At 38.7% G+C, this 26,074-nt stretch overlaps 1 protein-coding gene across 2 annotated transcripts in view; it reads right to left on the minus strand.

Moving 5' to 3' along the window:
- PPP4R3A (protein phosphatase 4 regulatory subunit 3A) overlaps nt 1–23,809 on the minus strand; it is a 46,299-nt gene extending 22,490 nt beyond the window's left edge. The window contains exons 1-4 of one of the 2 annotated variants that reach the window (XM_009970212.3): nt 22,460–23,809; nt 14,479–14,534; nt 4,477–4,575; nt 1,415–2,032 (exon numbers count right to left, since the gene is read on the minus strand). In XM_009970212.3, the coding sequence (XP_009968514.1) occupies nt 1,415–2,032; nt 4,477–4,575; nt 14,479–14,534; nt 22,460–22,601 (915 nt within the window). In that variant the 5' untranslated portion in view covers nt 22,602–23,809. Of the gene's footprint in view, nt 1–1,414; nt 2,033–4,476; nt 4,576–13,911; nt 14,020–14,478; nt 14,535–22,459 lie in introns of those variants that run through there. The other variant, XM_033010534.2, reaches the window with a different exon arrangement.
- Nucleotides 23,810–26,074: the final 2,265 nt, after the last annotated feature.

Here is a 26,074-nt window from a genome sequence, read left to right on the forward strand (position 1 = left end):
AAGCCAAAATGTATCATCCTCAGGACTCTGCTTTAAGCAACCCTTGCAAAGAGGTCAAGACATTTTAGAGGCTCTACTCATACCGGATATTCAAATTGAGAACCCTCAACCGAATCCTTTCCAGCATTCTCTCCAAGTCCAGCTTTCTCAGACTGACCACTCCAAAATTATTAAGGCTTTCTGACCATTTCAGATACCCATTTGCGACTTCATTTTTCAAGGACACACACACACAGACATGAAGAGTTTGGGTCAGTTAGGCGTAAGCTGGGATCCAGCGCTACTGAAGACGCCCCAAGTGCTCCACCAGGCCTCCAGTGGCTGCTCCAGTAAGCGACGGGCCGTCCACAAGGCACGTGCCCCAGCTGCGAGGCCTGGGTGGGCTTGAACATCTGGCTGCTTGACATGTTAAAGTTCCGAGTGAGGGATTAAAAAATACCTGTGTTCTGATCAACTGAGGGTGGTGGATGAGAAGTTGGGAGGCCTAGTTTTGACAACAATTTGCCATTATGAGCTTGCAAAAGGAATTTTCACTTCCCTTTGCTGTATCTTCCATGAAACTGAACAGGGTGCATTTTGAGATTCAACTGACAATAAGTATGATTAAGGCAATCAGTAGCATCTAGCATTTCGTCCATTTCTCCAGGTCAGACAGCCCCTACAAAGACATTGGCTATTTACTTATTGAGTGTTAGAAGAATTAAGATAACAATAATTAACTTCTACAAACCAAAATACATGTGCTGTAACACCTGGCTGAGTTAGTTGAAAGCTTTAAGACGTTCCCATTACAGAGAGATGCCACCTATTTCTACAAAGTTCAGGAAGTTCATGGGTTGGTGCAGAATACTTACGATACATAGGTAAAATATCTAAAGCATCATATAATTTCTTTATATTTGCAGTAAGACATACATAATAAAAATCTGTTCATTCCAAGCAGCATTATTTAGGGAATTATAAGACAAACTAAGAAAATATTCAAGCACCTAGTATGAGGTTGTATTTGTGAAGTAATTTGATTTTTTTTTTTTTTTGGTCATGGTAACATGACAAAAATTATTCTTAACTGTAGTGCCTATAAAGTCTCAAAATACAGAAAAAAACATCCTAACAAAATCAACCCTTCAAAATGCAAACAGTACTATTCATTCCAAACAACCTCATTTGGGATTCTGCATGTATTTGCTCCATTTAAATCAGCTACAGAGAATCTAGTCCAAAATATGAAATTTAAGAAGAAATATTTAACAGCCCAGTACTGAAATCCATGCCTTTTATGCCATACTTTGAAATCACTTTCAGAATGACAGAAGTGAAGGTTCCACTGAAGCACCTCAACCTTTTCAAGAAAAATTATCCAACTTTCTCTGCCTAAGCGCAAATAAAAAGACTGTGAAATTCTGAAACTTACCTGTAACATACCAACTATTTCCACTTTATTGAAAAAGATGAAAGAATGAAGTGTTGATAGCATATTTTCCTCAAAAACTGAGGGAGTGGGTAGGACCATATCTTGAATATACTGTACTCTGTACGTCTGATGTATTTTTTGCTTCAGCTCTGGATCAGATATAGGAATCACCTCTTTAAATTTTGCTGTTTTAGTCAGAAATTCCCTGTGTTTCCGTGACTGTGATAAAGATGGATCATATTCTAGACATCCAATTACGTCCATTATACATTCCTCGGAAAACATGACTTCAAAAAGTGCAGTTCTGTTCAAAAGGAAAATTCCCTTGATAATTTCATATAAGTGGTGTAGTCCTTCAATGTTCTCCAAGTCTTCACACACATGAAAAATTTCTAAGAGCTTCTTAATATAGCCCTCATTTTCCAGTGCTAGTGCGAGTTTTTCACGACGTAATGGTGAAGGCAGTGAGGATGCCACAAGTTCTGCTATTTCTTCTAGTCGACTTAATTCACAAGACGGCAATTCTAGACCTGGTGATGACATATCATCAAAGCGTTCTTCCTCAGATTCATCGACAAGGTCCTGAGTAATATCAACAGAAGGGTCTTTGCCTTGAACCTACAAAATAAGATGTGTTAAAAAAAGTGGAGTTTAACGTTTACTGCTAGTTGAACTCTTTCTTAAAAATACCATTTCACATGTCACACCTTTTCTTTGTATGGCCAAGACAGAAGTGCAAATGTAAGACTGACATTGAGTATAGCTGGTTTGGAAAATAAGAGATAATGAAAAGATTTCTTCAAACAGAAGGCTTTACAAAATTATCTCTACATTAGATATTTAATTATATTTATTTTCTATAAAAAGGAGGGAGAATAAAGAAAAAAGCTACATTTTCTGAGTACTTCAAATAAAAGAGGAAATTTATAATTACTAGTATGGATAACAACTTTTTAATAGACTACTGAAGTAAGCTATTTGTTTCCAGTCTTTATTCTCTGCAGACAGATTTTCAAATGCAAACCAGTATTACATTATTGCAGTGATAGCTTTAAACATTCATCTGTAGCCTATTGATGCTTTTCAAAGCTCCTGCTACCTCAGAGAAGAGAGGCCAGTCTTGTTAATTTAATTGTTCCTTTCAGTTCCAAAGAGCTGCAAGTCAAAATCTGTTATCACCCACTTTCTAAATACTCAACAGAGGCACAGAATCCCCTCTTAAGAACAGAAAATCCCAAACAAACATTAAGAAAATAGTAGTGAAAATGTGGAGCTGTCAGAACAATAAGGCACAGGACCTGCACAGATCTCTCCACAGATACAACGAGGGAACCGCGGAAAGTATGAATTAATGAAAAAAACAGACACACATGCTTGGGTACCAGAGCGTTTCAGCTTTAATGACATCTTAACTTCAGTATCTGCTTGGAGTCTGATGTGTCAAATCCAGAAAGGAACTGCTGTGTACAACAGGAGAAAGTACTGTTCTCTTTAATCGTGAAAATCAGCAAAAAAAAGTCTGGGAGATATACTTTGATTAAAATCCAGAATGTTGTTAAACCCCACATACTGTTTTGCTTATACATCATCAACCACTTCCAGTATAAGTGGTATCAAAGTTTTCCTTTTAGAAGAAGCTTTAATGACTGAGGAAGCTTAAGACCTTTAAAGTACACTAGACACAAATACAATAGCATGGCCTCAAAACAGGATGTAAAGACATTGGTTTCTTACAAAAATATTAGATCTTTACATGAGGCTGAGGAAGCTGGCCTTCTTATCTGGGTGTTTCCCAAAAACACAATTTCCCCTTTCCCCCATTTTGTTTCTGTCCCCAACTTTCAGTCCTTTGACTGCTAAGGTTCCTGGAAATGTTTCTGTACTTATTTACATAAGTTTCTGTACTTATTTACCTAAGTGGTAAACCGTTGAAAAGACTCATTCCTAAAAAAAGGAATGATCTATACACATGCAATTATGAAAACAGACTTCTTTTCTTTTTTTCTGAAATCCATGAGAACAAACTCCAAAACACAGACTGGAGGGAGCTAGATGTTTTTTAAGAACAGAACAAGAGAGCGCTTCGAGTGTTAGACGAATTCAGATAAATCCCACCTAACATAGCATAGAAATTAAGAAAAGTTGTAATACTTGGAATGAAAGAAAAAACCCAAACAAGAACTAACAAATTGAACCAACATCAGTGAATATATTGAGTAAACTCTTTTGGGTATTGGTCAGTAGATAATACCTGACCAAACGTTATCCAGAAATAATACTGATTCAGTAACTTTACAGTCATCTGGTTGTAGTGGTAAAACATAATAAGTTAATTAGCACACATTAAAATATAAACATGCTACATATACATTGTTTAATTTCTTTAAACTGTAAGAATTATAGCTTTGAGGTGATAATACAGGGATAGAGCTATCCCCTACTTCAACTATCAGATCGATCTTTCATACCCTGACAGTCAACAGAAGCATACTGTCATATTTACATAGATAAAAGTTCTGTTGAGAAACTCAATATTCCCCTCACCTGAAACAGAAGAATGGGATAAGAGAAAGAGAAGAATGAGAACTGGAAAAAGAGAAATGTGAGTAAGATATAGTTAAATCCATGAGAAATACATTATAAAATTCACTAAGAGATCACATACATTTTTCTCTCTACAACAAAACTTTGGACAGGTAACCTTTTTCCTTCTGGCCAACCTGGAAAAAGTTAATTATTAAATTAATTGTTATGAAAATTTTTAAGCACTCATTTTGAGCTAAACTTCCTTGGGCGATAAAAGATGTAAAAAGTTATGTTAAGCAAAAGACCTGGAAATGCACTAGAAAAATAGCCCGAACATAGTTTAAGTTCATCAAATTTCTGGAGGAAGGAGAAAGTTTTCAAACTCAAAAATGCAAAATTTGGGGGAAGTTGCTAAAATGATAGTTTTTACTTTCTACCTACTGTGTTCAGATTCACCTCTTACAACAGTCTAAACATTTCAAACACAAACATTAAGATGACTCAGGTTGTCTCAATCTTACATTTATCAAACTTACCTGACATATTTTTTCCCATATTTCATCACATCCTGCTTTTTCTTGAAAGCTAAGTGCCAAATCATAATTTTCAGCTTCAGACCACACAATCAAGGTATCCTTTAAAGAGAAGAAGAGTATTTTCAGGCAATGTATTTCAGATTTTACAAACCTGAATAGTGCTTAAACAGTAAAATTTTTAAATAAAACCAGCCTGACACCTAATTATGACAGGACAGTATTAAAATACAAATGTAATCATCCTTTTTAAGATTTTTATACATTCTGAAATTCTTAAGATGAAAAACATTTCTGCATAAATCAGAGGAAGGAAGTTCCCTGAAAGATACTGAAAATTTTAGTTCTTAATTCACACAACCATAATATTGTAAATCTCCAAAAAGTTTAATCTAGAATATGTACTTCTACCTCAGTGCATCCTCTGATAAAATATGGTTAAAAAAGCAACATGTTTTGGGTTGTTTGTTTTTTTTTTCTTTTTTTTTTTTTTTTAAATCTGCTTCAACCAGACTATGTAAAACCGTAGTTTTTGTAGGATCGAAGTTACAATCATTTCTTACAGGCCCTAGAATACCCTGTGCTAATGCACACAACAGCTGCTTAAAAAGCAGTTCCAAGATGCCTACAAACTTTAAACAAGAACAAACTTGAATATGCAAACAGTTAACTGCCCAAGAGTATGCATACCCATTACACTGAACCATGCACACCATTTTTACCCATTACAAACTATAATTCTGAAAGGATGTTTTGCTCTGGACTTCTAGAGGTTAGTTGAAACCATGCACAGCTACGTTCACTACTCAGACACTTAAGCTCTCATTTATTTACTAGAATAGTTCAAGAGTTTATCAGACCCCTCATACTGCATGCAAAACAATATATGGAAGCTGATGCTGCAAAGCAGCAATACGGCACACTGATAAGATATTTGATGCAGTAGTTTAGACAGTCTGCTAAATAACGGTCAGAATAAATAAAGCACAAAAAGAGAAGAAAATATAATCTGCATTGTTTACATATTGATTCAAGTTTTATTTCCAAAGTGTTTTGTCTTACTATAACAGCTACCTGAAATATAACCATGTGATATATACATAGCCCTGTGAAACAGCATTATTTCAGTTACGTGCTAAAACATGCATTTACTCGCTAGGACAAGAGACATAAGAATTTTTCTACGTCTATTTCAATGAGAACCATAAAATATTTTTGCTTCCTTAGGTATAGATTTTGCTTATAGTGTTTATTCCTAAATGAATTAGTTTTAAATATTTGCAAAAGCACTATAAATTGCCAGACATTTATAAAGTTTAAGACAGTTTATTAATTAGGCTTAATTTATTTCAAATACTAAAATGAACACTGAGGATAAACAGAAATCTTACATTTAGATTTTGATATGAATTTACTGGAAAACTCCTTAAAACTAAACTATAATCTAAATAGCACTATCAGCTAGCTCCATTAAGATTCAGGCAAGAAATACAATATAATCAATTTGCCATTACCAGAGCAGCTATACTGCTTCAGAGGCACTAATGGCTTTACCTTGCAAATGGCAAATAGTTTACCTTTTCCTTTTCCAAAGGGTTGAGGAAGAGGTGGTACACAGAAGAAAGGGATTTAGGAAGACCACCTCCAAAATACAAAAGGAAGAAGAAAGTCACAATTAATAGTTTATTCTTTACAAGACAGGTCACAGTGCAAATACTCTGGTAATAACAGATTGACAGCACCTAGTACTGCTGACTCCTACAGAGTAAGAAAAAGAACATTTACAAAAATTTAGAAAGGGAAGGTCCAAAAGAAAAAAATTTTTTTTACTATCTTTTAAAAACAGTATGCACTTTACTGCAGTATTCACTGTATCAGGTTCAAAATCTAATAGATTAATCTCTGCAATTAGTATTTATACTGCAGTAATTTTCAAGGCCACTGTCTCATCAGCTTCCCACTGAGTATTATTTAATTAAAAAAACCCCAACCCTAACACTAAATCTTAAGTGGACCCTAGCAGAACCTGCAACATTCCTATCTAATTACATTTCCATTGAGGCGAAAATGGTTAGATTTCTAAGCAAGTCATTTCCAAAAGAAGATCAAAACATATTTTCTTCTCTATAAAGAACATGACTAACAAATAGGGAAATGACTAAAAGTACACAAATAAGGACAGTGTCATTTACATTAACTGCAGTAAGCTGAAGAAACAAAAGCTCTAAGTCTCTGAATAAAATCCAGCACTGGACCAAGACAGGTCGGTCGGTCTTTTTCCTCTGGGTAGAGCAGGGATGGAGGGAGGAAGGCAGGCAGAGAAAAATGAAGACACAAAGGTAAAGCTGCTTTTGAAAACTATAGTCACAGATGCACAGAAGTGTATTTGGCCATAGTATAGCAATTGATCCTGTTAAACAAGATTATCTACTATCACACATGGAAGTTCAGTATTTTTTCACCTCTGCACCTTCTGATTATTTTTGTTAATTTTTTCTTCTTTGGAAAGCAAAACAATAAACTGCTGAAAAATTACTTGAGCAGCAGAACAATAATTTCAAGTTTGGTTTATTAATATTAGAAAAGTATTTTCCAATTGCCAACATTAACAATTTCAAATTATTAGTTATCTGTTCTCTTATCACACAAGGTTTTCATATTATAGATTAGTATATCGGTGCCGCAACAGAAAATTATCAATTGCTACTCTCCAGTTCTTTAGTAAGAGAGTACTTGCTTGTACATCCTTTCTTGCCTCAAAGAACTTTTTAAAAGAGAACATGAAACAAAGTGAGAAAAGCATTTCACTCTGTTGCATAATACACAGCACTGTCAAGAGTTTAAATTCCCTGTTAGATGCAGACAGTTATTGATGTGATTTCATTTTCTTAATCCTACAATGCTTATAATGATCAAAAAGAAGTGCAGTACAAGACCTACACACGTAGGGAGAAATGACTGAAGGAAACTCTAGATGTAGTTAAAATTAAAAAAACAAACAAACAAACAACAAAACATAAATAAAAGTTTAGTTTCTGCCTGTTTAATTTCAAGGAATCTTTCTATATGCTTGAACTAAAATCCCCTCAGTGTAATTTGAATCCACTAACTACTCTGGGTCTCTTAGCTATGGAATAGGACTATCTGTTGCTTCCAAATGCCAAACATTACTTCTTGCAACTTCAAAAAGCACGTGAAACTTCTTAAGACTGCCTCCTCCATTCCAAGAGAAACCAGGAGTGTGAATAAATATGCTTAGTAATAGTAGCTATTGGTTAGAGAGGTAAGGAGATGAGTCTTGCACATTACCTCTCTATGATCCTAAAATCTTCAATCACATATGATTCATAAAAGCAGTTCTGGCTCAGTTTGATCAAAAACATATCCTTTTTTTGTATTGCATAGAAAATGTTAGCCTCCAGACAAGGAACTGGATGGGATGACTAAAACATCTAAAATTTGTTCCTATCTAGCTTGTCATTAAACACAATTAAATTGTGAAACTGCAGCATTAAATCATAGCTACATTGTGTGAACCAAGTCATAAACCTGGACGAATGTTTTATCACTGAAGGCTTTTATACCGAGTGCTCTGCAAGAATCCTAGCATTCTAGCTCATCGCATTTTTCAAGATGCATTAGAGTTCTTGGCAAGATCTTTTTTTAATAGGATGATAATCAGGAAACTACTTATGTAGAGTTTGCGATCTTATTCTGAGTTAAAAATCATTTGCTGCTTCACAAAAAAATATTTTGACAATAGTGCCAGTTGGATGTGTCATCACTACCTTAGCCCATACAAAACTGTTGTCTCCCTAGGACTGTTTATATAAATTTGTCTTTCATATTATTTTTCATTATGACTGCTCAGATATAACCAAGATTTCGGAGTTTTAAACAAAAATTCTGAGCATTCCTTTTTAGAAGACCTATGTATTTAACTTTTCTATAAAGAGATATTTATAATTTCTACCAATGGAGGTTAACTTTTTGCATTCATCCTAATAATGATACAGCCTGAGGGAAAAGTACAGAATACAATCAGGGATTCCTCTGCTGCTTGTCTCATTGTTGGCTGCATCAAATCCACATGGAGAAGTTCTGGTTAGAGGTTTTCAAGGAAGCACTGCTGCGCGCTACAGCCTCATTTGAGACTTCACTCCTAAGAAGCTAACCTTCAAAAATACTACTGCAATAGTTCAAGCCAGGAAGCAGTGGCAACTGTACTTAGAGTGATAGGGCTTAGTACCTACCATGTGATTTCTCCTCACTTTTTGAAATTATTCCCAAAAGGCTTGCTTTCCTTAATAGAAAGGTTGTTGAACACACACTATCAGTCTAAAGTTCTCACCAGAACACTCACCAGAAATCATGCTTTTATTGGACATTAAATCAGTTTTATTTAACTATTAGCAAGTGATTAGCAGGTGTGTTGTACAGTATTCATGCAAACTCCAAAGCAAGTCCTGGGATTTAATAATGAGGAATTTCAGAGCAACTAATAGTCAGGATTTGATTCAGCTGTAAAATTTATTTAAGATTTGACAATGCCCTCTCGCTGGTGTTCATATCCAGGGAGAATACTAGTCTTCGACGTAGCTCCAAAATAGTCTCTTGACATCCCTATGAGATTTAGGCTATTCTCAAGAAGTAATCATCTCCCAAATTAGATAGGTCTTCCAAAAACCCTTGCTTTCTGTCTTAAGAAGTAAATGAATCTCTTCCTACTACCCTTCAAACAATTTTGGCCTGGGACACTTGCCTGGCCCCCACTGGAAGTTCAACACAGGAAAGTTGTTTCTCCCTGTTTGGGACTGCCTGAGTGCTAGTCTTACTTATCTAAGCCCTTACATTGTTCATAGTTACAGACACCTCTCTGGACATGCCAAATCACCTTTCAGCATCTTGCTAGCTAATTATTTACAATCAAAAGTACAGTTTCATAAACAGCTTTCTGCTTGTGAAATAAACTACTGGCTCTGCCCAGATTTTTTAAGTTACATATATACAGTTATCATGGTATGTTGCAGCAGAACCTTCAGGCTACAAAAACCCACCCCAGCAATGTAATAAGGTTTCAGTTCTGCATTTGTTTTTTTTGCATTTGTTCACCTAGAACCTGGACAAGCTAACAAGTAATCCTCAAACTGGAATAACAAATCAAAGGCACACTCAGTCTTTTGGCAGAATATACTCTATTAGCTCCTACAAAATCTCAAGAGTATGTGATGTTTCAGTTAGAGATTTCATAGCTGCATTCCCTTGAATCACGTGGAATGAAATCAGTTTCTTAGCTCTATAACAGAACCTTGACTCACTGGCCTAGCGACCATGCCCTAAAACAGCAGAAAAATTAAGATTTCACAGGAAAACACGTGTGAAGATAAAGGAACATGGGATCATTTAAAATGGATGAATCAACCCACCCCAAAACCAAGAGCTCCCTTGTTTCACTCCCCTTGTTTCTCCCCTCACCCCATAAAACCACACGCTTTCCCTCACTATCTTAGCTACAAGCAGCACAAATTTTATTGAAATAGCTTCACTGTTGGCTTGCTTGTCCTGACAGCAAAGGTAAGAAGTTCATCTTCTCTGAGCATTCTGCCAGTGCCTTTTTGGATCTTTTCAGAACAGCCTTGTTATTAATAAGTCTGTTCTCCATCATTCAAGGATAACCACCTTCAAGCTATATAGCTAGTAGGAGGCACTCTGGATGAATTTAAGCTTTGTATTCTTGTGAGGAACTGAACAAGGGACTGTAAAAGCAGAGGACATGAGACACTGAAGTTTCTAGTGCAGAGGCAAGACTTTATAGCTGGAAGCTGTAAGCAACTTGAGTCTTCCTTGTTTCAGGCCCAAAAGGGATACAATGCATACTTCACCACTGGGTTACAGGATGTACATGGATGTATCTAAAACAAAGTTGAGGATGTAAGTCTTTACTGTTCTATTGCTAAAGCACGGCCAAAACATACTAATAGTATATCAAAAAGTATATATACCCCAGTCCATGCCATATCAGCTTTCTCCCTAGAAAAATGCTATTTCTCCTTTACAGTTGCACAAGAAGAGATGTGTTGTCCTACAAATACTAGCGCAATTATTTATTTTCTGAATAAAGATCACTTGTTTAAGAACAGCACGTCTATCACTTGCGTTCTGAAATTGTGACATTTTAATGCCTTTAAAAAAAAAAAAAAAAAAGAAAAACACATAAAAAGCAGAGAATGGACTGGAGTGCATAAACCAACTTCACCAGGACATTACAATTATTACCTTTTACCTTTACTAGTATATTAAGGAAATAGCCGACAACAGAAGAGGAAAACTAGGTATGATATCTGTGGTCCAGCAATCCATAGTATAATTAAATTCTACTTACTAAACAAAATTTGCTTTTACACTGTGTGCTACTTACCCATAATTAAATCCAGTATGTTCCATACCAAAGTTCTAGGACCATTATTGTAACATTTTAAAATAAGAGGACTAATAAAACTTAACACATAGCAGTAAACAAGAATACAAATCAAGAGGTCAAGTGGCTCTACTGACACACATTTTGCTTTTTCAGCATCTTCTGCCTATAAACTGTACCTTAATAAATATTCCTTTTTCTGAGCCACAGGACATTAGTTTCTCCAGTTGTTTTCTTTCTAGCTTATTTTCCTTATACAGATTCCTTTCTGCTAGTTCTAGTATAAGTAATAATGAGTTTGGTGGGAAGTGCATGGCTCAGAGCATTCAAAAACCTCTACTGGTAGCAATTATTTTACAGAATCAGACACACAGACCTCTCTTTCCTTTTGAATGCACAGCAGAAAATGACTGTTCATTGTAACAGAAAGACTAATATAACTTATGTGACTAGTTAAAAAGGAGTTAAAAGACTGCCTATGTGTTTCATGCTTTAAGAAATTATTCCAAACCTCTAAATGGCAGAGGGAGGCACTATATTGTACAAACTGAAGTATCTCAGGACCCTGTTGACATATGAAAAAGTGAGTCCCCAAACAGGTCTCAATATCTGCCAAGTATTCTTCCTCCCCAAAGGGAAAAGCAGACAGTTGTTATCTACTGCCAACTGAACCAATATTTATGTGCACATAGAGACCTGACTAATTCACAATAAAGGGAGGTCATTGCTTTCAATCCTAAACAACAAGAAATCTAAAGCAGACAATTCGATTAAATTTTACTTGAAGCTCAGGTTCACAGGGTATGGCTTTTGTTGTTTTTTTTTGTTGTTGTTGCTGTTGTTTTGGGTTTGGTTTTTTCTTGTTTGTTTTGTTTTGTTGGGGTTTTTTTGTGGTTTCCATGGACTTTTCACACGCCAAGAAAACCGAGGCAGCAAGGAACACTTGTACTCAGGTCTTCACACTATTATTTTGCCAAATAATGATCTAAGATGTGACAGCTATTAAAATATACATATGTATACGCTGAGATTATGTAATCTGTGATATCAACAATTCCTGACATAATCTGTTTCACACTAATAGTGCAGCATAATTAAAAGGTTCTTTTACCAGTGGAAGAACTTCCCTGTTTATCACAAAGTTATCTATAGGCTTGCTGAAGAACCCAAAACAACTGACATCGTTTTCCCAAGATCTTAACTATCACACATCTCTCTCCTTCCAACCACAAATTATGTTAGTTGGTCTAATAAAAGATTGTTTCTTCTTAAAAGCCTCATGTTAGCCTAAAGTCAGAACTCATCCACTTATTCCATTAGGTATCTGAAGTGTCCACAAGACACATCTAAGTATGTCACAGTAAAACCAGATCCGATGTAGTGGTATATATCCCTTTAAAAGGGAATGGAGGTTCACCCTCACAATAAAATTGAGATAAAAGGCTGGTAAGACCGTAACACTGGAAAGTTACTTTGAAGTTTTAAGTCTTGCATTTCTAGATTTTTCTTGAAATTTTATAAGTGCAATTGACAACTGCAGGGAAACTCAAAAGTAACTCTTCTATCCCAGGCTGCAATTTCACTAGTAGCTGAGGTGACCTCAGTGGCATTCTGCAGCCAAAAGGAAAGATCTCACTCACTCTTCCATCCCAGTTTCTCAAATGGATCTTGTGTGAGATGGCTTCAAACTTCTGCTGACATTGAGGTACCAGTTTTTGAAGAGGGATTTGAAGTACCAAGTTGATTTTCTTGTAGTTTAGGGAGTTTAGACAGTTCAGAGTTCTATAAGCAGAGCTGGAAAGACTAAACTCTTCCTTTCAGCTGCTAAGCTCCAAGCTTAGCTCATATGGAATCATGTTTAAACTCTGAACTTGCCTTTTACAAAGGGAAAGGATAAGTAGGCCTCACCTGAAATTTAACATGCTACAAAGTAGGATTAATACATACACCAAGATAGATTTGGTATTTCTAAGGCTCAGAGTGAAGCCCTACATTCAATTTATATTAGAGACTGCTTTGCTTAAATAATATGAATGATTCAGCTGCAAATATAAGCTTCTGTCTATGCAGCATTTGAAAGCTTTAAGAACAGCACTTTTCCTTCTCCAGCACAGAAAACATGAAGCGCTGTTCTAACGGGACAGATTCATGTTTAATGTTTTTATTTCTCTAACCATGCTTTCACAATCACCAGGATTGATTTGTGTAGTTCTAATTACAATACATGCCTGACCCCGAGTAGCAATGAGTACAGATATTAAATGCTGTTGCACTGACAGGCATGTGTGCTGGTTTGCACCAATCTTACAATTTTATGCCTACTTTAAGTAGTGGTCATGTTTGATCTGGCATAAAGCCTAATGATATGAAGCTTAGCCCTCAGTGGTCTTTGAAGAGATTTCAACCAGCAAAACAAGTTTACACTAGATCAGTACGTTATACAATAGAACTGTGACATACTCAGTGTCATTTTAAGAGTCTTAAAGCTTGAGTTACTGTATTACAAAACCATGACTTTGAGCTAGTCAGGATTACAACTAAGAGTTAGCTTCCTTAGCATTTTCACTCGTCTTGTCCCTTCTTACTCCTTGCAACTGATTCTTTGCCCCACATTAGCCTTACTAGTTGTTCAGTACTGACTATTTGTATGGTGCATGATGAATTACATTATGGGGCAGATACAGGTTAAATTTTCCAAGGAAGGATATTTTTAACCCCGTCTGGTTGTCCCCATACTGTTCAACAGACAATCCTACAAACAGCTGCAGTTGTACAACCACTGGGACTGCCTGTGAGCAAAACTATAGTATGTCTATGCTTATTATAAGCTATTAAAGCTAAAGACTGAAGACTATTTTAAAACATTAACTGTACCTGACAGGATCTTAACCAGTCTGAGCTGACCAGACAGGCAACAAAATGTAATCTGGCTCAGCGTTTCTAGACCTCTGATTGTAGTTCTCAGCATCCATGGGATAAGAACAGCAAACAAAGCTTGAGACCTACAGTTCACTTCTCACCCATCTCAGTAGCATTCTTTAGGGGCTCACAGTGTATGGCTTAAATAATTGAAGTAGGGTGCAAACTGGAGGCAAGAAGCTGCTTTTATGTATACAGAATGCTTTGAAGGAGTAGTAACCCATATCCATCTTCCAAGTGAAAGCCAAACAAAGGTAAGTATGCAAATAGCTTTAAAAGCCTTCTAGTCTTCTCTTAAATGAAATATAATGAAAGTTGTAGTATCTGAAATATAGAGAAGAAAAAAGCCAGATGACATTAAGTTCCAGATACTATCATCTTCAGGAGCCTCAGCTACTTTGATTTTCACAACTACGCTTTGCCCTTCTCTCCCAAAGCATTCTTTAGTGTAAACCAGAGTTCAAGTTATATAGTTAACGTCACAAAAAATGCAGAGAAATAACACACATGTATCATGAAATACACAAAAATGTTGGTAAGTACTTTGCCTCCTATTTTTGGTACGAGAACATACAATACAATTTGCAATAGAGGCAAAAAAAAATGACTGCATTATTGAAGTTTAAGAATCTGCCTTTAAACATGAGGAAAAAAACCCATGTGTTTACCTGTTGCTTCTGATACGCAGTATTCGGGTTAATTTTGGACTCCAAAAGAAGAGAGCCTAGAAAAAAAAAAGTTTTACTTATTTACATATATACTAAAATTTCAATCTCACCGTAAATTTTCTGATCGCTCTTTCCTCAAGTAGGTATTAACACATTTCCTCCCAACAATACGCCTGTTAAACCCATGTTCTACAGCTTTATATTTCATTTTCCCCTCAAAGGTATTGTTTACATAATATAGAACATTCAAGAGTGTTTTAAGGACTATATTTTTAACCTCTTATTCTGAGTAAAGTCTTTTCCACAGAAATATTTTTTAGAGATGATAAAGTCCGCAAAAAATCAGTACACAAAATGCATTGCAGCTGCATTCCATAGATCATCTACAGTTGTTTTGTACGAAATTTGGTAATCATGTGTCATTCCTTCTTAAAGTTTAGCTAAAACATTTATATGTGTTTGCTGGAAAGTATATCTAGAAACTAATGTTTAGAGTGGCAACCATTATGACTGACAATACCACAAAACTTCAGACATTATAAACTTTGGAACAATGGTTTCACAGCAGCTTATACTGATTTAAGACACAGAACAGCAATTCCATTCTCATGTCTCTGGTTTTTTGCCTTTCCTTTTGCATAAGCATTAGTGTTAATACAGGTCACATTTAAGTAGTTCTGAGGGTCGATCTAAGCGAAAACGACTCTTAAAATAGCTTTTATTTTTGATCCAATCACTTCTCCTGTCCACTTTGCTGCTCAGCTGCACAAATGCCAGTGCAAGAGGTACTCTATACAACCATGAATAAGTTTCTTCAGAGCTTTACTGCACACACATAAAGTACTGAAACTGTGAGTACTCCTTAGAACGGGCACTTCTCCTTTCATTTACCTGCTTAAATTTATTAAAAGTCCAAACTTTAAGAAGTCTCAACTCAGTTTCACAGCTATAGTTCTAAGGCAGTCTTGTGTTTGTATTACTAGAATATTTGCCAAATATCCTCACAAAATCTGCACTAAAGAAAAACTAAAATGCTTCAACCACCTCAAATATGAAAGCTTGAGAACTTGAAGACAGGATAAGAAATCAAATCACTTACATCTGAAAAATATATTTGGAAGTGAAAAATGTACTTCTATATTTCACGGTAGAATCAAAAACCAGCTAGTTTTACCTATCTGAAGAGTAAACCAATTATAAAATCCACAGCAAAAAATATTCCAAACCATTATTTGTTTACTAAGTATCACCATCCTAAATCTCATATGCTACATTTACAAAAAAAACACACACTTTTCCTAAAGAATTGCTACTAATAGAAGATCATAGAATGATTTGAGTGGGAAGGGACCTTTGAAGGTCATCTAGTCCGATCCCCCCCTGCAATGAGCAGGGACAGCTTCAGCTGGATCAGGTTGCTCAGAGCCCCGTCCAGCCTGACCACGAATGTTTCCAGGGATGGGGCATCCATGACCTCTCTGGGCAACCTGTTCCAGCATTTCACCACCCTCATCATAAAAAATTTCTTCCTTACATCTAGTCTAAATCTACCCCCTCTTAGTTTACTCCTTATCCTATCACAGCAGGCCCAACTAAAAAGTTTGTCCCTATCTTTCTTACGAGCACCCTTTAAGTATTGAAAAGCCTCATCCTCAGAGCCTTCTCTTCTCCAGGCCGAGCAGCCCCACTCTCTCAGCCTGTCTCCAGAGGAGAGGTGTTCGAGCCCTCTGACCATTTTTGTGGCCTCCTCTGGATCTGCTCCAACAGGTCCATGTCTTGCCTGTGCTGAGGGCTCCAGAGCTGGACATAGTACTCCAGGTAGGATAAGAAAGGTTATTACTTCATGAATTTTGAAGCTTTACCAAGGATTTTTATATTCATTAGCTTACTATGTGATAATCAGCTACAACTTTGGCGGGGTTTTAATTAAAAAAGTAACTTACCTGTGATGGCTGCTTCTTCCTAAGTCTGTAGTTCTACATGAAAGCAGCCTTCAGTAATGAAGTTGGCTTAAGAAGCTATCGCCTTGTCTCAACTGCTCTTACAATAAGAGCTATTTAGACACTGAGATTCAGTCCAACAACAAAATTGAACTAAACAGCCCTCAAGGGAAAACAAGACACAACAAAAAAGCAATCTCCCCCCCAAACCCACATATACTACCCTTTTTTTTTTTTTCTAAGTTTTTCCAGTTTTCTAACCCACATCAGCTCTGTTAAAGCAGCTTATTTGCTTAAGTGTGACAACTAAAAAAAAAAAAAAAAAAAAAATCACAAACTATAGAGCAGGACAAAGAGAAGGAACATCTAAGATGAAGCCTTACTGATAAATCAAATACACTCTGGTACTTAGGCCATAGACCTGAGCTTTGAGTTTTTGGTTTGCCTAGTGAACATCTAGAACCAGCAACCCCCCTTTCCACCACCATTATCAATTATAGGCAGTATTTCACTCCATTCATTCTTTCAGTTTCGAAGCCTCAGCTTCAGTGACATGAAGTTTTAGAATATTATTTTGTGCCAACTTCTAGGAAGTCTTTACTGTCTAGAAATATTTAATAGCAGCAAATATGAATTAGAATCTTGTAAGAATTAAAAGCTATTAATTTCAACATTATATTTTAACTGCTGAACACAGATCTACGGACATGGTAATCCTGAAATCAGCAAAGTATCATACATAACTTGAATGTCAGGTTTGACACAATAGTATTTAAAAAAAAATAATAATCTTGAAGACAACTGAATGCAGACATTTCATCTTCCAGGCTAGAAGGAGACACTAGAGAATGACCTCTTTACTAGACTTACCACAAAAGAGCACTTCTTCTCTACTAAGCCTAGAACATGCAGGAAAGACAAATCAAGCCTTCTAAGGCTTGACTTGTTTCTTATTACCACATGATTCAACTTATTCCTTACCATTACAGACAATAACTAGAAAAATATTAATTTGGAGATAGAAACATACCACAGTGTAAACGGTGATCTATAACCTATAACTGCCCCAAATCCATCCTTCTGGAGAATCTGATGCTCCATGTGTACAATCTGTTCCCCAAAAGGGCTTCAATAACTCAAATTCAGTGACTATTCTGCTAGCTAGTTCAGTGAGTTTATTTTCACACACTAAATTTTACAGGATCAAACCCCCTCCTACTATGAAGCAGTCAGGTCTCTTTTACTTGCTTCTGGGAAATAGGTAACAGTAACAGATGTCTGCAGCACAAATATATTCTTCAGAAAAAGGTTACAGAAATTTAAAATACAGCAAATAAATTTCTTCTCCATTCAAAGTCAGTATCAGTATTGATTCCCAAATACAGTGCAAGATGCTTACTCTTGCATTTGTCATAAGCAATTATTTTCTATGTAGATATTTATCTTGGTACCATCCTAGAATATATTAATACTATACAGTCTACTTAAAAAAAATACACCAACAAAATTTCATCTTCATTGACACAATGACTCTATTCAAAGTTAAGCAAGACCTGAAAACTCACTTTAATAACCTTATGGTTTTAATAAACTTCCCCAAATTATGCAGATTAGTTATTTTCTAAATTATAGCCTAAAACAAATTTGTAAAGGTAACTGCAAAACAATGGTGCCATAAAGTAACATCTGAAACTACTTATAAGGAACAAAACATTGATTTGCAGAATTATTTTATTTGCCACTGTAATGCAATGGAGCACAGCTGGGGTTTTTTGTTAGTATTCACAGCACAGAACAGTGGTGTTAAAGGAATGCGTGTATAGGAAAAGACTTGCTCAAAAGAGATTACATACAGATATATACTGCTGTTTTAAAGAAGATATTTAAAAAACATCAAGTACCCCAATCCAGTAGTCTCAAACAACAAATCTGCATTTGTTTACATATATGCATACAGAGGTGACCTGCTGATATGGAATACTGCTCCCCTCCCACCAAACTGTTATGGGGATCCTACCTCAGAAGCAGAAGAGGTACCGTGTCACTCATCATCACTCACCAACATAATCATATTTATGTTTAAATGAAAATTTAAATTCAGGAGCTGGTTTTTTTTTTGTTTTGTTTTGGTTTTTTTTTTTTTTTTTTACAAGATACATGCAGAGGTTTAAGATCTGCAATCAGTTCTGCTGCTACTGAAACACAGAAACTACTCCACAGAAATTTAGGAAACAGCTCAAACTGAACTCCAAGAACATGCTCTGCATTCACAAGAGACTATTCCTCAGTCTAACACATTTCTGAAGGATCAAACCTAAATGTTAAGGACAGGGGAGAACCATGAAAAAAGAAACAAAAAAAAAAATCCAACCCCCCTATTTTTCTTCATTTTAACCTAAGTACATAGCCACAAAATTTTCTGTGTTGCTTTACTAAAAATGAATATATGAAATTCATCCCTCGAGTTTGAGAAATGTAAAGCAAACGTAAGCCAAATTTCAGCTAAGCCTTCTGCCAGTATTACAGGGTTACAGATACATACTCTAAAGAAACAGTTAGGACACAAATGCCTACTCTGTGGCAAAAGTCATTAACATACAGAATTCAGAAGTGGCAACTACAACTTCTGAATAAAAGTGATTAGATAGTTCCCGAAAGAAAGCTGGCAAGTATGATCTCCAGTGGGGAGGTTCACTTTGCCTTGTCAAAAAGTTTAGTTACGGGATTAGTAAACTTTAATTAAAGTTCAAGCCTTCAAATTAACCCAAGTTAGTTAAATAGGAACGTTCATTTCAGAGGTCACTTCAGTCATCTGGGCTCGGAACAAAAAAAGCGATCTGAAACCATGCAGTGAAAAATCTAGAAGCACACAGACATTTTAAGAATGAGGCAGGCCACAGCAGCCTAAAACACCACATGAGAATCAGGCAAGAAATCAAAGGCTTCTGATTATACACAGAAACTCACATGGAAGGTGATCATTTGTAATAAAAGATTCACTATTGCTCTACTGCAATTCAATTAGAATAGACTGCAACTAGGAATCACACAGAGAAACTTGTCAGGGTTTAAAATAAAAACATTACCAGCTGTTTAAGTGTAAAAAAAATATACAATTGCCAGTTTCAAAGCATATATGTGATCTGAAAGCAGTTTATGGTATTTCTGCACTGTAATAGATTACTCCAAATTGCCTGCAAGGACTCTTAAAGTTCAGTCTCTGGGAGAACCAGACATCTCAGATAGCAACGCAAATCACTCATTTGCTCTAAATTCTCTTCTTTTGAGATGGTGTTAAAAAAAAAAAAAAAAACACCAACCCAAGAAAAACAACACTCCTATAGATATAAAATTGCACTCCTGTTCAGCTCTTATTGTTCCAATTCCAGACGACAGCTTACCTTGCACTTGGCATACTGATTGTAGCTCCCTTATCAGAGCACCCTGACCCTGTCACAAAATCTCAACCACTTGTGAAGCAGCTGTGGAGCTCCACCAAGTCACAGCTGCACAATCAAAAAACTGAACTATGTGCTAGCCCACATGGTCAGCCAAATGAACCTCTGGTAATTCTGCTGCTGCACTGTGCACAGCCTAACCAGCCCTTTAACAGGAGTGGGAATTTCCCATACACAGCAGGAACCGCTGCTAACATCCTCCACCGCCTCCCCCACTCAGGAAACAGAGCCCTTAACTACAGGCAAATCCCGAGGTTTTCAGTCAGCTTCCTGGAGTAAAATCAGTAAGAACATGCCAGCGTGCACAGGATGAATCTCAGCCAAACACTAGGAAAAGCTGGTTTAGAAAAGGAGGAAGGAAGAAGTTTCATTGTGGAAAGAGGAGGAGCTGACAGACAATACACGAACGCAATGGAAACATGGAGGCAAAGGGTGTATAGGTCAGGTTCCTAGTACTTGTATGTTTTCAATAACTAGGGGAAAAAAAAAAAAAAAAAAGTCAGTCAACTACTTCATTTAGTTAAAAAAGCACACAAGGGAACACACAAATTACATAGTACCTAAAGCACGAGTCTTGCATTACCTTTTTCCAAACCATTTGCTCACACGTAAAAATGACTATATTTGTCTTCAAAATTAGCTCACAAACAACTGACACTGGGAGTAAATAAAATATAAATAAAATGTTATGAGATGTTTACACAAGCAAGTTAGAAAAACTAGCCTATTAATAGAATGCACATTTACCCAGGACTGATATTACCTACTAAATTAAGAACTTAAACTCTGTATATTATTCACTACTCTTGAACTACACATATGCTGTTTGAGAGAAGTCTAATGTGTGTATCCTATTTAATATGTGTATTAAGTACAATTAGTAAGTTTAGGCCAGTTCTGTTTTGATTGGAGTATCTTAACTATGCAACACAAAGTCATGATTTCATCTTTATTTTGGGGTCATTTATACCAATTTGTAAGTGAGCACCTGAAAGAAGGAAAGTACAACAAATAAACTGGCAAGAACAGGCCAATTCAGTTTCTAATCAGTCCTAAGCATACATATGCCACTGAAAGTCAATAAAGGGATTTTAGTTTGAATGGACTATTTCTTCACAAGCAAGTTATGGACTGCAGATCTTTTGTTTTCTGTTCTAAAAAGAATAAAAAAATATCAGGAAATTGTTTAGTGTAGAGAAGACATGACAGCTTTTAAACATGAGCACACCAGCCATGTAGACAGTAAAATCTGAATCTACAACAAAATACATTATAAAGATTAGTCAAAAAATTTAGTGATAACCTTTGTTTTACCTCCCTCCCTCATGCTGAAATTAAACTAAGTCTACTTCCATTTTGAATATTTACTCTTACGCTGTGAAGCTGGCCAAACTAGAAATGCATTTTCTTTAGTCTGAAATAAATTAGAGTATCAGTTTAACTTTTTAAAGTATAATCAAGAAACTACAAAACCCTGAGATTCATGTTTATCAGATGCTCAGTTATTGAAATCCTGCTCAGATTTGATTCCTCCATATCAGTTATGATCTTTGCTGTAGAGATTACTGTACAGTCTGTCAGAACTTTCTCAAACAGTGAGAATTAATGATTCAAATTGCTCTTCATCCTAATTCCCACAATAAAAAAGCCAACTACAGAAAATTACAAGGTCTGTTGACAGTCATAAGCTACAACGAGACCTACAAGCCACTAGGTACAGTAGCTGTATGTCTAATGAAGTAATAAGTCGTGCACTGACAATACTTTACTAGCAAAATGCTAGATACTGCAAAGTATTCATTTTAAAAGCTACTCTCATCAGAGCAGTCATGAACTCACTTAATCAAGATTAGCCCAAATGTGTAGCTACAGGGGTAGATACTACTACTAAACCTATACTAGTATCATATGTTGTCAGAAAATGTGAAGTTGATAATGCATCATTTTCGATTTATTTACAGGATAGACCTAGAACTGAAAGACAGAGAACTTCTATTCCATAAAAAACAGCATCTCTGAAAATGCTGTTCCATTCACTGTATTGTCTTTACTACTACAACAACAGTACTTTTATAACTGTTGATAGCTTTTACAATGTCTTGCGTGATTCTTGCTACCAAAGGAAAAAAAGGGTGTTAGGCATCCAATGACCTTTTAAAAATTTATACTAAAAAACATGACCTAAGTTTTGAACAACTCCTTTCACGAGGGGATGATTTCCAGAAACATCTAAGGAAGGATACATCAAAATGATCAGTTTTGAAACTGGAGTATGCTGAGCACCTAGTGATAGATCACTAGATATCCAAACCCATACAAGATTTACAAGAAGACCTGAACGTATTTTGTACACAACACTTGTACTCACTATGAACCAAGTGACTACTATGCTTGCACTCGATGGCAATCTTCCATTTCTTTCACTTAGCCTTACACAAATGAACTATGGTCAGTGCCTACTTGCTTTTAAGAATCACATTTGAATTACACAGCAAAACATTAAGGCAACAGACACGAATCTAAGCCCAGTTCCTTTTCTGGGTAGGATGAGGAAAGACCGTACCTTCAGACATACACACTTACCGTCGCTCTCTGCCCTGACTAGCAGGGACATGCCCTTGAGCCTCTCCACGTAGCAGGAGGACACATGCCCTGTGCCTCGATCATCCCACTGGCGGTCCTCGTTTAGCGTGTAAACCTTCACCCTCCGCCGGGTGTCCGTCATCCTGCCGCCTGCCACACCACAGCCACCACTCTGGCTTGCAATTGCTGGAGGAGCAGGAGGCTGGTCGGGGCCTAGGCCCCCCTCAAAGGAGGGGAGCGGGAAAGAAGGTAGCAGCCCCACACGGGCAGGCCAAGCAAGCTTTTCTTACTCCTCTTCAGTGCTCCAACGGGATCCTCATTATCGAGGGTAACAGGACTGGGGGGCGCCGGGGAAGAGGGGGAACAGGAGAAGGGGTGAAGGTGTGAGAGAGGAGCTGCTCCAGGCTCAGTCAGGCGCTGCACAAAAGGCGAATAAGCTTACGTAGGGCAGAGCCGCAGAGAGGAGAGGCTCTTCGCGGGGTGAAGGGCAGGCAGGAGAGGCGGTGAAGAAGGGATCCTGGAGGAGAAGTGGGTCCACGGGAGTGGAAGCAGCGGCGGGCAGCAGATGGCACGGGCAGCAGCGGGCAGCCGGCCCGAGGTGACAAGAGCAGGCGACGCTGGAGGCCGGGGCCCTGGTGAGGGAAGCAGGCGGGAGGCTGGCGAGGCCGGGGCGAAGCAGGCGGGGGGAGACAGGCGGGAGAGGGGCCGCTCGCCCCAGCCCGGAGCTCGGCTCTATTGTGCAGCAGCTGCCCAGGCCCGAAGCCCCTCGCTCGCCGTCCGTCAGCGCGGGGCTTCGAGGAGCCGCCCTCCTTCCCGCCGGGGCCGCCCGGGGCCTGCGGGCTCTGCCTGGCCCGGGGCGGGATGAAGCAGGCAGGCGGGCTCAGCGCCCCGTCTCCCCCATGGGCTTCCGTGGCAGGCGGCGGCTTCACTCCCAGCCCGACTCCGCCGCCATGTTCTTCTTCCTCCTCCTCCTCCTCCTCCTCCTCCTCCTCCTCCCGGTGCTGCGGCGACTCAGTCCCGACTCCTCAGCGCGCCCCGCGACGTGGCTGCGCTCCAGGCACTCAGCGGCGCGGCCGGCAGCGAGGCGCTCGGCGCTGCGCAGGGGGCGAGCGGCGGCGGCGCAGCGCGGCCCGTCCAGCCCGGCTCCCACCGGCTCCGTCTCCACCTCAGTCACTGCGCGGCCGCCATCTTGGTTTCACCTCTCACTGGAGGCGCGGGGTCTCCCAACCAGTGGCGGCACGGGCCGCCCGCCAGCATTTAAAGGGCCAGCGGCCCCGCGCGGGCAGCGGGCTCACCCTTGGCCGCCCCACGCAGCGCCCTGCCGGGATCGCGCTCGGATCTCAGCGGGCGGGACACGCGTGGGGCCGTTGCCGCGGGCCCAGGAAGCGGGGAGGCGGCGCAGGCCGGCGGCGGGGAGGGCAGAGCAGAGCCGGCTGCCCTCGCTGCCCGTCACCCCCCGCCGCGGCAGCGCCCGGCGGGGGCCGAGCCGGCGGCGGGCGGGGTCCGCCCGCGGCCCCACGAGCGCGCGGCGGGGCCGAGGCGCGGCCGTGGGGAGCTGCTCCCACCCGTGCACCGGGGAGCGGGTGTCGGGGTGTCCGCGCTTTGTGAGCGCAACTGGAGCGGTCCGCTCGCAAAAGGGTTTGTTTTTTTTTGTTTTTTTTTGTTTTTTTTGTTTTTGTTTTTTTTTTTTTATTTATTTTGTTTTGTTTTGTTTTTGTTTTTTTCTTTATTTCTTTTTCCCTCGTCACACACTGCTGAGTGATCCGAAAGTTAAAACAGCTTCTGGTTGAGCGGCTGTTGGATCTCCATAGGCAGAGATAGGATCTAACAATTGCAATAACAAACAGAAGCTGTGGAGTCTCTGCTTTTGCCACTGCTGCCAACATCTGAACATATGTTTGACAGATTTCCCTGAAATACGCAAAAACACTAGTCCATTTGGGACCCCACAGACACACCACTGGATGAGAGAGTCCATTTCAGAGTATATTCTAGATAAGCAACGTACGTGGGAGTTCACTGCAATTTATATAGTCAGATTGATTTGGTTTTATTTCATGCTTTCAAACATGTATTGCTACTTGTTTATCAACGCGAGTTGTGCTGCAGCTGGTTTGGGCCAAAACCACAGATTACGAGTTTTCACCCCAGAATTAATTATACGTCAGGAGGCAGCCTCCAGTCAGGCACCGTTTTCCTTTCTCCATCTTCCATTTTGCTTGCCCCACGGGAAAAACAGTGCCCGGCTTCAGAATTGATACCCAGTTTCCTGATGGGCTCAGCTGAAGACATTTGGCCTTTCCTTTCAGGCCTGGCCCTGATGCCCCAGGACTGGTTACGAATACAAATACCTTCAGGAGCGTTTGGGTGCCTGTAATTTAGCTGGAGGTATGTTCTGCTGGGTTGTTCTTAGTACGGTGTCCTCGCCTGATGCGGCGAAAGGTTTGGCCAGGTTCACTTGTCGGAGAACTGCGGATGGTGGGGCCTGAAGAAGGGAAATGGTCGCGCAGCATGTGGGCAGAAAGGCGCTGGTCGCCTTGGTTTGGCGACCTGTGCAGCCCCGGAGGGGACGCGCCTGGGGAGCTGCGGCACCAGAATTTCTCTTGGGCAGCTCTGGAGATGGATTTTTGTGACTTCAAAAAAGATTGATGTCATTTAGAGAAACCTCTGTGGGACCGTTACGCTCATTTACAATTTACAAATTGTACCCTCTTGTGGCCATCAGATTAAATATAGACCACTGTTCACTGCAGTTTTGATTCTTTCAGTGGGTTTTGTGAATTGAAAACAAGTTCAATCAGATTTCAGTTTGCTTTATGAAAAATTTGGGTTAAGCTTCTTTTAATTGGCCTTGCGTTATTTTGATATCAGTCTGAACAATGCTGAGCCCAACAATAGTGCCCACGTGTCAGGTTTTATCCCAATTCTCATTATATTTGGCAAGGGTTTTTATTTTTTTTCAAACATTTCCACCCCAGTGATTCCAGAAGAAAGGCTGAGCGTTGAGGGCAACTTCCCATGCTGGAAATCAGATGTGAAAGAAAAAAACACTCAGTTTATTTTTCTCAAGAGTTATGAGTTAGAAGGCAAAAGTGTGTCAGGTCACACCTCAATTCCTTCTCTTTCCATTTCCAGAGGTTTGACAGACTGTGTCCAAGGGGAAATATCTTCAGGGGTTGTGAGAGGCCATTCTTCACTGAGTTAAAAGGTTAGGCTTACTTAGTTCCTGTAAATAATAAAGGACCTTGCCCTGGCAGAGGTTTTGGCCCACCAGGAGTTGCGCAATGAATGAGGAAATGGGGTATAGAATACAGCTTTGAAGTTCTTGTATTCATAGGAAAGTAACTGCATGTGGATCAGTGTAACTAGAATAAGCCTAAACTGTGTTTACAAGTGAGGGCATCTTGCATAGCAGTAAAGACTAAAGAACAAGATAACTTTTTCCTTCAATATCTGCTCATAATTTTGGGAAAGAAAATTACATTGTTATTATGAGGCACCTCACGTATAGCTTGGAACTATGCACTAAAGCATTATTAGAGTTCCTAAAAATCCTAGCTAATTTCTGACCCAAAAAAATCATATTAAGGAAACTAACAACTTCAGACTTTATTA

This window comes from Tyto alba, unplaced genomic scaffold (assembly GCF_018691265.1).
Source record: "Tyto alba isolate M040663 unplaced genomic scaffold, T.alba_DEE_v4.0 Super-Scaffold_18, whole genome shotgun sequence".
Classification (NCBI taxonomy): Eukaryota; Metazoa; Chordata; class Aves; order Strigiformes; family Tytonidae; genus Tyto; species Tyto alba.